At 43.1% G+C, this 13,150-nt stretch overlaps 2 protein-coding genes across 2 annotated transcripts; one reads left to right on the top strand and one right to left on the bottom strand.

Annotated features, from left to right (window-relative positions):
* Positions 1–455: 455 nt before the first annotated feature.
* LOC130520897 (uncharacterized) lies at positions 456–1,894 on the bottom strand. Its single transcript, XM_057024595.1, has 2 exons — positions 934–1,894; positions 456–852 (listed from the first exon to the last, which is right to left on the bottom strand). The coding sequence occupies exons 1-2, from the start codon at positions 1,694–1,696 to the stop codon at positions 734–736; spliced, it is 882 nt and encodes a 293-aa protein (XP_056880575.1). The 5' UTR covers positions 1,697–1,894; the 3' UTR covers positions 456–733.
* Positions 1,895–10,701: 8,807 nt separating this feature from the next.
* On the top strand, positions 10,702–12,771 carry LOC130520899 (homeodomain-interacting protein kinase 2-like). Its single transcript, XM_057024596.1, has 4 exons — positions 10,702–11,099; positions 11,283–11,387; positions 11,464–11,586; positions 11,684–12,771. Exon 4 carries the CDS (start codon positions 11,733–11,735, stop codon positions 12,636–12,638), a length of 906 nt encoding a protein of 301 aa, XP_056880576.1. The 5' UTR covers positions 10,702–11,099; positions 11,283–11,387; positions 11,464–11,586; positions 11,684–11,732; the 3' UTR covers positions 12,639–12,771.
* The last annotated feature ends 379 nt before the right edge of the window (positions 12,772–13,150 follow it).

Genomic DNA, 13,150 nt, shown 5'->3' with positions numbered 1-13,150 from the left:
TCCTGTCCCTCTGCCCCAGTAATTTTCCACTCTCCCTGCCTCTGCTCCACTCTACCTGCCAGCCACTCCCACCCCGTCAGTTCAACTCCACTCACGTGCAAGCAAAGCTGCAGCTGATTTCCAATAGCCCGGTTTATAAGCCTCCCCTGCACTCGCAGTCTTTGCCAGATTGTTCTTCAGCGTTTCCATGCAAGACTCTCCAGCACTTTGCCTGACCTCCTGTTGCCGAACCTGTTTGCCCCTGACCTGCCTGCACTGCCTCTCTCCCGGTAAACTCACCAGTAGTGATGTCCAAATGAGGCTTCATGAGGCTTTGAACCCTTTTGGACCGTTGTTTTGAAAATTAGTTCATTACTCGAAGCTTCAATCATTTCGAACGCGGGGGTCATCTGCTGGCGCATTGGTTGTACTGCAGCCATGTAAATGGTTAACCCAGCAAGCGTGCACTTTTGATGTATTATTTTTCTATATATTTTAGGAACAGATGGGGGGTATGGGCCTAAGGTGCTTGGGTGAACTGGTGTGCTTATGCATTTTTATTTAAAAACAACAGTTTCTCCACAGTCGAGGGTTTGAGGCGGTTTCTCTTTTTTGAAACTATTTCCCCAGCTTTAGAAAACACCCTCTCGCAGGGCACAGAGGATGCTGGTGTTGCGAGGTACTGGTTTGCCAGGTGGTACAGGTTTGGGTATAGGGCTTTGTTTGTCGTCCAGTACACCAGAGGGTCCTGTGATCATTCAAGTGGAGGGGCTGACGGATAACGCTGCACCTCCACTATGGCATCAGCGGTGGCATTCCTGGACGCTCTTGCTTCTTCAGCATCCCTGTCCAACAGCTTCCACAGATCAATGACTTAAAACATTACATAAAGTTTACTCCGTACATGAATCAATGCAAATAAATCTATTGATCCAAATTCTATAATTTTTGTACCTTGAGAAGAAGCAGCTGGTTCTGGCTGTGCTGTTGAAGTGGATGGCGGGTCCTCTTCGGTGGGTGTATTCGGCAACAATGCCGCACACTCCGATTTTAACCAGTGCACAGCTGACTCGGCATTTGAAGGGCTTTGGAATCCGAGTGTTTTAAATCTTGGGTCAAGTAATGATGATAAAGAGAAGATGCTTGTGGTTTTTATCCCACCGAGTTTATCATTCATAATTCTATTGAGGTTTATGCCAAGGTCTTTTGCCATTTTGTTTGAGTTCTGTGCCATCAGCTCACTCAAAGCATGGTTCAGCATTTTTATCAGGGGTATTATTTTTGATCCCGACACCCTCTTTTCATGTGAGAGCTCTACGGTGGCAGCATGAAAAGGTGACAGTATCTTCATACACTCAGATGCACACTCAAAGTCATTTGCAGTCAGTAGGTCAAAATCTATGGGCAGAGTGGTCAGAGCAGCTACAACTGCATCCCTCTGCTCATAAAAACGCTGCAGCATCTCATAGGTGCTATTCCATCTTGTGTCTACTTCAATTATTAGTTTTGTGACAGGACGGCCCATTTGCACCTGGATCTGCTGCAGCTTCTCTTTAGCGGTGTTGCTTGATTTAAAATGGGTGATCATCCGCCTCGTTTTTGATCTTATATTATCTAGCCCAGGAGTAGCATCCATGGCCTTTTTGACAATTAAGTTTAGTGCGTGAGCCAGGCAGACGGCATGCCGCACCTGCAGAATATTTGCTGCAGCAATCATATTTGCTGCTGCATCAGTCACCAAGCACTTCACCTTCTCTTCACCATTCCCTTAAAAGCTCTCAAGCAGTTCCAGCGATGTTCTCTGCTGTGTGACTGATAGGAAAAGGCCGAACTCCCACCAGGGTAGTGGAGAGTTCACCTGCATGAATAGCATGACAGGTGACAGCGAGATACGCATCCATGTTGATGGAAGTCCACATATCTGCGGTCAAGCTGACACTCAACATTCTGCAGGGCTGCCTTGGCCTTCTCCTTTTCTTCCACATACCTCCTCTCCACCATGGCTTTAACTGTCTGCCTTGATGGAAGGGTGTATGTGGGATCCAGTTTAGCCACCAGAGCACAGAAGCTAGGATCAGACACCACAGTGAAAGGCTGGGAATCTTTCACTATGAAATCCACTAGAGCTTCATCAAGCTCCTGCTTCCTGCTACCTAAAATATGGAAGTTAGCAGAACAAGATTAATTTAGTTAATTAATTTTATACACCCAAACCTGCACAGTAAAATTTCAAAGTTACTCTTAATATATTGCCTGGAACAGCACCCACTCACCTGGTGGAAACGTCATCACAGCAGCACCACCAGCTTCATTCTCATGTTTGGCTCGGTAATGCCTCATCATTGATGTCGGGAACAAAGCAAACACTTCACCTGCAAATTGAAAATGAGATGTGTGTGTGTGTGGTTTATTATTTGTTACTGTGTGAATAAGAGTTGAAAAATATGTTTGTAACACTTGCCTTGTTCGGCAGCACCATTTCAAAGTGGTCCCAGACTTGAGATCTCTTCCTGGTTGGTTCTATTGCAAAGCAATAAGAAAACGAACCGAAAGCAATACGAACACTAATCAAATCAATCCAAAAAGGTATTGACCAGATAGGCAACGTATTGCGCTGTTTCATCCATTTTTAAACACAACTGAGACCCGCCAATTGTTCAAAGCCCCGCCCATTGAACCGAACCAATCAGCTGATTCAGTCTGAATGAAGCAGTGAAGTGGTTCAAACGTCATCAGTCACGTGATTTGAAGCGAGCTCCGGAGCAGTGCTTCAGAAAAAAACTACCGAGTTTTGGGGCGTGGTTCGAAGCCCCGTGTCAGAGGGAACATCACTACTCACCAGCCTTCGTCCCTGACCACGACTTCTGCCCCAGCGTTTCTGGTTCCTGTCTGCTCTCCTGGTCCTGACCGCCCCGACTGGCCCGGACTTCGCTGCTGCTCATCCCCAGTAGGCTCTGCTACTTCATCGGCCTCATCGCCTGTAAGCCCCTCTCTGTCACTCCTGCCCGCTGTAAACGGAACTGTACGGGTTCACGTCCTCCCCCTCGGCTCCGCATTCCGGCTCTGCTCAAACCCAATCCCCAAGCTCGACACCCATAGACTCTGCGTGGGCCCTGAGCCTGAAGAACGGACGGTTTCCTGTGTTTACTTGTCTGCCAGAGTTCCTGTTTGCCTGTGTACTAATAAAGGGTCACTACCAACGGTTCCAGCTTTCCAGAGTGCTGCTTTTGGGTCCAAATTGCACCCATCACACCTAGACTCTGGGAAACGAAGGTAGACCAGCATTCTGATAGCGTAGCGGTCTATTGGGCTGGTAACGTGTCACTAGCTCCTCCAGGTAGGATGGAGCTAGGCCTCTGAGGACCTTGTAGGTCAAAAGAAGGGTTTTAAAAATTATTCTAAATTAAATGGGCAGCCAATGAAGAGACGCCATTACAGGAGTTATGTGATCTCTTTTATCAATACCTGTCAGAACTCTGGCTGCAGCATTTTGGATCAGCTGGAGGCTTCTTTAAAAAGTTGCTTGGACACCCTAATAATAAAGAATTACAACAGTCCAGCATGGAAGTAACAAATGCATGGACTAACTTTTCAGCATCATGCCGCGTCAGTAGCTTCCTGATCTTTGCAATGTTTCTCAGGTGAAAAAAGGCACTTCTAGGGACTAATTTAATGTGGGAGTTGAAGGAGAGATTTTGGTCAAAAGTTACTCCTTGTTGTGGGGTGGAGCAAGTTGTGAGGATCGGCCGCAGACCGACGGACCATGTCACATTAAATCTCAAAAATATGTACAATAGTGCAACATTAAATCTCAAACTATGTACAGGAGTTAAATATTACGACTAAATAATTGTTGAGATAAATGTCAGAGGGAAAGAAATTCCCTTGATCCTGCAGTTCATCACCACTACAAATCCCAGAATGCATCACTGAGCAAAGCAGAGCAGGCTGCTAATCACTGAAGTGGGGACACCTGGGAGGTGTTCCTGCACTGAAAGCAGCACTCACTCTGCACTGGAGATGGACAAAGAAACACTGACAAGAGTAGAAGGCAATTTCAACCCATTTGGGTTCCTCCCAAAGACATCACTGGTATGGTAGAAACTTTGATTTGATGATATTTGATGGTGGAGATTTGTTTGAATTGTTCTTTTGTGTCGAAGGTTTTCAACCTAATGCCAACAAAAATCAAGAAAATAAAATAAAGATTGAGTTGGAACTGAAGAGTTGTTCTAGCATCCTTTAGGGTTTATGGAACCAGGCCATTTCAAGTTGAAGTGTTGAAATTGGCCAATAACTTGACAGACCTTGCAGCGGAGTTGTGAGGAAAAGATAAAATACTGGCCAACGATCAAGAAGAAAAGGAAAAAGATGGAGGAAGTGTGTTGAGGAGAAAGTTAAAATAAGAGATAACTTGACAAGACATGAGGAGAGGGTGAAGATAAAATAATGGCATGAATGAACATCGGCAGCTCGAGGTCTTCCCACGCCTGCAGAGACCACATGAGGACGAGGACAGCTATGGAGGCATGGCAGGATGTAATTGTTCCTCAACCTAACCATGATGTGGCTCTCTGGCTTCCAAATGAAAAATGGATGGAGCTTGACAAATTTGGGGGATGGGGGCTCGGCCACCGTGTCCAGTAGCTCCGGTTGAGGAGGAAGACGCCAAAGAGAAATTGCATTGTTCATCAGCGCTAAATTTTAAAAAAAGGAAACATACCTGAGGTTGAGTGGGGCTCCTCTACCTTTGTGAGACTCCCTGTCTCTGTGACCAGGAAGGCCAGCTTGTAATTTTCAAAAATGAAATTACTTTATTTAATGCAGCTGCAGTTGGCAGAACACTTGATTGGATGAACAGAATTACAATGTTTTTACCATCAACTAGTGATGCCTGTAGTTCAGTGGTATCTCCAGGTGGGGGTTTGGAGCATGTGGCAGATGGAACTAAAAAGACAACATTAGTTTAGTCGGTTCAGATTCAATGAGTTGTGAAGACGCCGTTATTAGTAGACATTCAAGCAGCCTTATCGTTACTCCTCCTGCTTTTTAGGATTTTACATAATTAAAATTATAATCGTCTCATTCACACCAATTGAAATGACAATATTAATCACCGCTCTCAAGGCCGAGCAGGAGGAGCATTGTGACTTGGTCAACAAACATGCATTCGCGTGTTAGTACCCCGTGCATCTAAACCAGGGGTGGGCAAACATTTTGATTCGTGGGCCACAATGGGTTCTAACATTTGACAAAGGGGCCGGACCAGGAGCAGATGGATGGATGGAGTGCTTTGGTAACCTCACCTCATTGAGAAAAAATACACATCTTGGGATATGGAGAAAACGTGCTTTAATTTCAAATGAAAATGAAGAGACAAAATATGACTTTGGAATGAGTCTTAAAACACTTAAAATCAAATGAATAAAATGTGCCTTTTTAAAAAAAAAAAAAACCATTTCTGTTTTAAAGCACTGAAAGTTCTGTTATCCTCCAGGATATCACCGTCACTCTCCTCCTGACTGTCTTTTTTCTAGTGGGAAAACACCAGAATTGCAGTGAAAATTTAACATTAACAAGGTTTATTCATTTAATTTTTCAAGTTTGGCGGGCCGGATTAAAACGTTTAACGGGCCGCGTGTGGCCCCCGGGCCTTAGTTTGCCCATGCCTGATCTAAACTGTTTTTCTACGAAGCATGCAACGAGAACAAAAACAAACACTTACCCTCCTCATAGTCAATATAAGTTCATCATTGTACGGATCAATTCATAGTCCTTACGACGGTTATTATCACACCAACATACGAAGAGAACATTAAAGAAACTCGGAAGAACACAAAAATAAGATAAGTTTCAGGTTTGGAGAGGAATTCATCATGGAAAGGAACGAAACTCCAGCTCTGAAACCTATTTTTCAGAAACCTGTTTCTGCTCCTGGTAGCACTCTCGGCTGCTGCTACTGGCATAACATCTGCACAGAGATGAAAAGAAAAACAATAGAAATCAGATACGGCATGGACTTTGTTTGTCTGACATGAAACAAATGTGGTAACAGTTTATTTACAGCTCTGGACTTGCAGATCAGAGGTATCGCTGCTCTGCATCTCCCTTTCCATCTCTACATCCTCCTCCATGGCTGTGTTAAAGACAAAAATACCAGCTACAGGTTATTAGTAGAAAAGAAAAAACCTTTTCCCAAAGTTGAACTTGTCACATGAAGGAATTAGCATACCCAGGGGCTCAGCTGGGGCCTTCATGGGATGCTCAGCAGGTGTGGAAGATGTGGTGGGCTGCTGCCTCTTCAGCAGGTTCTGCTGCAACCTGAACATTCATGTAGCTAGAACGCAGCGCTTGCCTATGACAAAATCAGCATAGCTATCACCTCTGCTGTCCCAGATCTCCTTCCACGTGCTCTTGGCTCGGGCACCAAATCCAACCAGCTGGTCGTCTTCAGATGAGACAGTCACTCCATCCTCTCTTCTGGCGTGAATTGTGAAGGATTTCTTGGAAACTGAGGGCATAACGCACAAATGACTGTAGGCTGTCCTTATTGTGGCTTTCAGCCATACAGAGACCTGCTGCTTTCTCGTTCTTCATATTCTTGATCAGATACACAGTGTATCCTACGTCATTCTGCAAAAGCCATCTGAATTACTTCCCTTTATATTTACCAAACTGCAGGACATTCCGTCTCGCAGCACCTCCATCTTATCTGAGGGTTCCCCTCCTCTTTGTGGGATGATGGCCAAAGCATTCTGCCGTACGAGGTCCTCCCTCATGGCCCGCAGACTTGTCCTGAGGAGTAGAACTCACCCGTTTGGCTTCATCAGATGGCTCCTGCAGGAGAAACCCAAGAGGCCCCTTGCGGAACACGACCTGAAGTTTTCCAGGGAAAAAGGCGACTTGCTTCTGCATGTTGAGCTGACAAAGGAAAAATGTCTATTAATTTTCTCATTTTTACTAGTAAGACAGTTCCACTCATAAAACAGTTCCACACACTTTTCAAATCACACCTGATAAATGTGATCAAAGGAATCTTAGGCCAGTAAAAGATGAAGTGTGGTACCATATGTAAAGCTGTGTGTGTGTGTGTACACATGCATTTATCATGTAGGTGTGAAAGTGTAAGATCAAGGTTGTTGGGGTGTCGATTCAGGAGTTCAGAAGGTCAGTACCTGGTGTGTCTAGGTAGGAAAAGACTAGAAAGAGATGTGGAAAAATACTGTGGGTATTGGGGGGGTTGTGTGGGTGTATGTGTGAGAAAATGTTGGGGGGGGCACAGAGACCGACAGACCAATAAGTTTAAATTCTGATGTGTAGAATGACAATATTCATTCATAATTCAAGACTTTATAACAATTCTTTACTTACGATGCAGAAGCACATCGTTTAAAACCCAACTACCGAGATTTCAGTGCCACGACAAGTAAATTGGTTACTTGAATATAAAATGTTAATTTAAGACAAGCAACAGATAATATTGAATTATAATCTCAACGCAACCTTGGCGTTCCATTGGAGCGATCTCGCGATACATAGTTTGGTCTGCACGTTCATATTTCACTGTAATTGGTCTTTAGCAGTCACCGAGGGTGGAATAAAATGTTGACAAAGTTGGCGATGAGTGGTTTTCAACTGTCAAGTTATTGGATTTATTTCAACACCTTCCCAACTTGAAATGGCCTGGTTCCATAAACCCCAAAGGACGCTAGAACAACTCTTCAGTTCCAACTCAATCTTTATTTTATTTTCTTGATTGTTTGGTTGGCATTAGGTTGAAAACCTTCACGATACAAAAAGAAACAATTCAGCAAACAAACTATTCAAACACAAATATCTCCACCATCAAATATCATCAAATCAAAGTTTCTACCATACCAGTGATGTCTTTGGGAGGAACCCAAATGTGTTGAAATTGCCTTCTACTCTTGTCAGTGTTTCTATGTCCATCTCCAGTGCAGAGTGAGTGCTGCTTTCAGTGCAGGAACACCTCCCAGGTGTCCCCACTTCAGTGATTAGCAGCCTGCTCTGCTTTGCTCAGTGATGCATTCTGGGATTTGTAGTAGTGATGCGATGAACTGCAGGATCAAGGGATTTTTTTTCCCTCTCTGACATTTATCTCAACAATTATTTAGTCGTAATATTTAATTCCTGTACATAGTTTAGGATTTAATGTTGTACTGATATTTAATGTTGCACTATTGTACATAGTATGAGATTTAATGTTGCACTATTGTACATAGTATGAGATTTAATGTTTCACTCCTGTACACAGTTTGAGATTTAATGTTGCACTATTATACATACTTTTGAGATTTAATATTGCACTGAGATTTAATGTTGCACTACTGTACATACTGTATTTTTGAGATTTAATGTGACATTGTCCATCAGTCTGCGGCCGATCCTAACAACTTGCTCCACCCCACAACCAGGTTTCACATATCCTGCTATGTGAAGCATCTGGTAAACCTGTTGAACACCAGTTCTTCTCTGAACACCAGCCCAGAGAAGCTCCTGGAGACCCAACAGCTGTGGTACTCCTTGACGTAGAGGAGCAAAACAACCAGCGTTCCTGTAGTCATCATGGAGACAGCTGTTGTCACTCCTCCCACAGCCGCCCTGCCCAAGCCTCTGATGCAGGACTCCATTGAAAAAATTGTGCAGGGCATTCTAGAGAAGCAGCAGCAGCAGCACCGACCAGAGCAGAAGAGGAGACAGACAAAAACCTCTCTCGCCTGTGGACAGCCCAAGTCTCGGTATGGGACTGATGGATCTTCCATCCACTTTTTCTATCAGCAGGGTCCTGTTCGCTACTTCTACTGCTCAAGGAAGGTGCATCAGACATGCTGCTGAGGGACTCTCTGACCCCAGAATGCCCTTTGAACAATTTGCCGCATCAGAGTTTTTCCAGAGGGAGCTGGAGGCCACCAAAAAGCATTTGGAGGGAAAAGCTTGGAGACAGAGACCCGACTCCCAGCCACCTGATCGCCTCTGCAGGTTCTGCCATTTAACTCTTAAACAGGGACCAAACAGCTCGCATATACATACAGGGTTCCCTGGAGCGGCAGGTAAATACATTTACTGCCCATCTAAAGTCTATTCTCTATATCGGGACAAGGGGATGGCCCGAGAGATGACTTGGAAAGAGTTTGTGGCGACTCCTTTCTTTGAGGCAGAGAGACGAAGATGGATGGAGGAAAGGACAAAATGAACTACATGCCATGAATGCATGTTGCACGACTGTATGTAGTTATGAAATGTAATGTTGCAATATTGTACACAGTTTGAGATTTAATGTTGCACTATTGAACATAGTTTGAGATTTAATGTTTTTTGAGTGTGTGTGTGTGTGTGTGTGTTTGTGTTTAAATAAGATTGAATTTCCCACCTTGGTCCATACTGTTGTCAACATTTCTGTCTTCGCAAAAGCCAAATAAAGGCGGCCGAGTCCTGAATTGAAAACAATATCTAAAGAACTCAAGTATCATCAGATTATTTGCAACAGAATAAGCCGATAACGTAGCATTTCCCTGTTCATATCTGCGACTTGCAGACTTCTGTGCTCCTAAAAAGAGCAGCATTTGTGGCTCATAAAACTCACAGAAAGTGCTATGCTCTTTAAATATTTTTTATTATCGTGGATTTTTCAATCAAATATCTTCCATTTGGTAATGCCCAAAGCAGGATTTGAACTCTCTCTCTGAGGTCTTCAGGAGGTTTCAATCTGATTGGCTGGTTCTCTGTTACAGCTGTTCTCAAATGGCCCGAACCCGGGCCTCGAGAGTTTTTTAGCTAAACGGCCCTAAACCGTTTCCCATTCATTTTCAATGGTAGTGCCTAAACCACTACGGACGCAATATATTTTCGGCCGCTATCATCCCGTGGCGCTGTTCTGCCGTTTCTATGAAGAGCAGCTCCTCTCCGGAAAGTTCATTCTTTGGTAAACTTCGCTGAAGGTAAGTTTGGGCTTGATTTCCTACTAAATTAATGAGGAAACTTTTCGTAATTGTGCATAGGCTGTGGTCAATTTTGTCCTAAATTAGCAAGGAACATGTTATAATTGGCCCTAAATTATAATGTATTTGTCATGCTACAATATAATCATATCTTGTCAAGCTAGTTTTTCACATTGTATTACGGTCATAACTCGTCGCCAACTTTGTCAACATTTTATTACACCCTCAGTGACTGCTAAAGACAAATTACAGTGAAATATGAACGAAACGCAAAGTTTTCGTTGAGATTATAATTCAATATTATCTGTTGCTTGTCTTAAATTACACGATAGTGATGAATGAACTTAACATTTTATATTCAAGTAACCGATTTACTTGTCGTGGCACTGAAATCTCGGTAGTTGGGTTGTAAACGATGTGTTTCAGCACCGTAAGTAAAGAATTGTTATAAAGTCTTGAATTATGAATTAATATTGTCATTCTACACATCAGAATTTAAACTTATTGTCTGTCTGTCTCTGTGGGTTTGTGTGTGGTGTATTATTATTATATTATTATTATTATTATTATTATTATTATTATTTAGTAGTAGTAGTATTACATTTTAATACATCAAATGTGTGTTTTTGTTTCCAATGTCTTTGAGAGGGGATACTGTCCTCCTGCCCCCCCCCCCAACATTTTCTCACACACACACACCCACACAACCCCCCCATGCCCACAGTATTTTTCCACATCTCTTCCCAGTCTTTTCCTACCTAGACACACCAGGTACTGACCTTCTGAACTCCTGAATCGACACCCCAACAACCTTGATCTTACACTTTCACACCTACATGATAAATGCATGTGGGCGCACACTCAAAAACACAGAGACACACGCATGCACACACACACACACAGAGCTTTACACATGGTACCACACTTCATCTTTTACTGGCCTAAGATTCCTTTGATCACATTTATCAGGTGTGATTTGAAAAATGAGTGTAACTGTTTTATGAGTGTCAAGTAAAAATGAGAAAATTAATAGACATTTTTCCTTTATGTCAGCTCAACATGCAGAAGCAAGTCGCCTTTTTCCCTGGAAAACTTCAGGTCGTGTTCCGCAAGGGGCCTCTTGGGTTTCTCCTCCAGGAGCCATCTGATGAAGCCAAACGGGTGAGTTCTACTCCTCAGGACAAGTCTGTGGCCACGAGGGAGGACCTCGTACGGCAGAACGCTTTGGCCGTCATCCCACAAAGGGGGGGCGGGGGGGTCCCTCAGATAAGATGGAGGTTCTGGGAGACGGTATGTCCTGCAGTTTGGTAAATATAAAGGGAAGTAATTAGATTTATTTTGCAGAATGACGTAGGATACACCTTGTATCTTATCAAGAACGTGCAGAATGAGGAAGCAGCAGGTCTCTGTATGGCTGAAAGCCACAATAAGGACAGCCTACAGTCATTTGTGAGTTATGTGAGTTAGAGCACGTGGAAGGAGATCTGGGACAGCAGAGGTGATGGCTATGCCGATTTTGTCATAGGCAAGCGCTGCGTTCTAGCTACATGAATGTTCAGGTTGCAGCAGTACCTGCTGAAGAGGCAGCAGCCCACCACATCTTCCACACCTGCTGAGCATCCCATGAAGGCCCCAGCTGAGCCCCTGGGTATGCTAATTCCTTCATGTGACAAGTTCAACTTTGGGAAAAGATTTTTTTCTTTTCTACTAATAACCTGTAGCTGGTATTTTTTTCTTTAACACAGCCATTTAGGAGGATGTAGAGATGGAAAGGGAGATGCAGAACAACTCGTTATGGCTCTTCATCATTTAAAAACCTTCAGGATTATACATATGGACATTAAACCAGAAAATGTCATGATTGTGGACCACCATGAAAAACCACTGCAAGTAAAGTTAGTGGACTTTGGTGGGGCCCAGATGTCCGGTAATATTGACTTTGAGACCTTAATGTTCACCAAGATGTACAGCTCTCCAGAGGTACTCCTGGAGTCTGAAATGAATGAGGCTTTGGACATGTGGTCTTTGGGGGTTACTGCTTTCAAACTGGCTGTCGGAACTGATCTATTTCCATACAGTAGGCGGTACAGTATAATAAATTCTGTGGTCAAAATTTTGGGACAGCCACCAGACCATGTACTGGACAAGGGCCAGCAAACTGAAGAATTCTTCAATAGAAGAACAAATGATCATCCAAGGTGGACAATTAAGACAGCAGAAGAGTACGGGATCAGTGAAAAAGAGGAGGACTTCAGCTGTTTTGATGATGTTGTGGGGATGCTATCAGTTCAGCAAGAACATGCAACTGGTCTGGACCTATTTATGGATCTCATCAAAAACATGCTGCAGGTCGACCCCAACCAGCGAATTACGCCCGTGGAGGCTCTACAGCATCCGTTCTTCAATGTGAAAGAGGAAGCTGCTTCAAAGGAACCATGTCTGGAGAACATTCAGCTGACAAACTATGCAGTGGACCAGCTGGAAAAACCTGAACTTGTCCCACCAGAGACAGTTGTCTCTCAGGAGAACCCTGCAGAGGTCCAGCCAGACAACTCTGGAGAAGACCAGCTGAATGATGGGTTCCAGACAGGGGACAACACCTTGAATTATACCTGCTTTGTCAATACCCTAAGGACGGTTGGACATGCATTGGCCCTTCCTAAAAGGACAGAAAAGTTTGACTGGTTTGGCTGGTTTTAACTATCGGCCCTGAAAATTTCAATTGAGTTGGCACCACAAACCAGGATGGCCGCAAAAATAAAAGCCCTGACGCCTGTGGATAGATCAACTTGATGCCTTTTTTTTACTAATATAAAAACATTCAATACTTTTATTTTTTCTCATCTGGTTATTTATTAATATCTGGTTAATTGATGACTACATTTCTTTTGTTTAAAAAAGGTTAGTGCAACAATGGTTCTGCAAATTAACAGTAAAACATTAACAGTAAAACAAATACTTTATTACAAAGTGTAATAAAGTGTGAAGAAAGTGTTTTCCAAAGAATGGAATTTGGACATAGCATTTATTTGTTTTTAAAGTTTATAACAACTTCTGTATGACATAACATGATTTTTTTTTTTTAAAAAAAAGGTCAAGAGTAAAAAAAAAAAAAGTAATGCCACCCCAGATTAACAAAATTACAATCCAAAATGCAGTCTTGAAAAGATAATGATAATATACTCAAACTTATTTTCTTGAAATACTGGTGG

Source organism: Takifugu flavidus, unplaced genomic scaffold (genome assembly GCF_003711565.1).
Source record: "Takifugu flavidus isolate HTHZ2018 unplaced genomic scaffold, ASM371156v2 ctg578, whole genome shotgun sequence".
NCBI lineage: Eukaryota > Metazoa > Chordata > Actinopteri > Tetraodontiformes > Tetraodontidae > Takifugu > Takifugu flavidus.
This window is presented reverse-complemented; position numbering and strand designations above follow the sequence as displayed.

Excerpts from the sequence above, each read along its gene's own strand:
- LOC130520897 (XM_057024595.1), bottom strand. The coding sequence starts at position 1,696 with ATGATTGCTGCAGCAAATATTCTGCAGGTGCGGCATGCCGTCTGCCTG. Across the intron at positions 853-933 it reads ACCAGCTGCTTCTTCTCAAG|TCATTGATCTGTGGAAGCTG; the intron begins GTACAAAAATTA and ends TAATGTTTTAAG.
- LOC130520899 (XM_057024596.1), top strand. The coding sequence starts at position 11,733 with ATGGCTCTTCATCATTTAAAAACCTTCAGGATTATACATATGGACATT.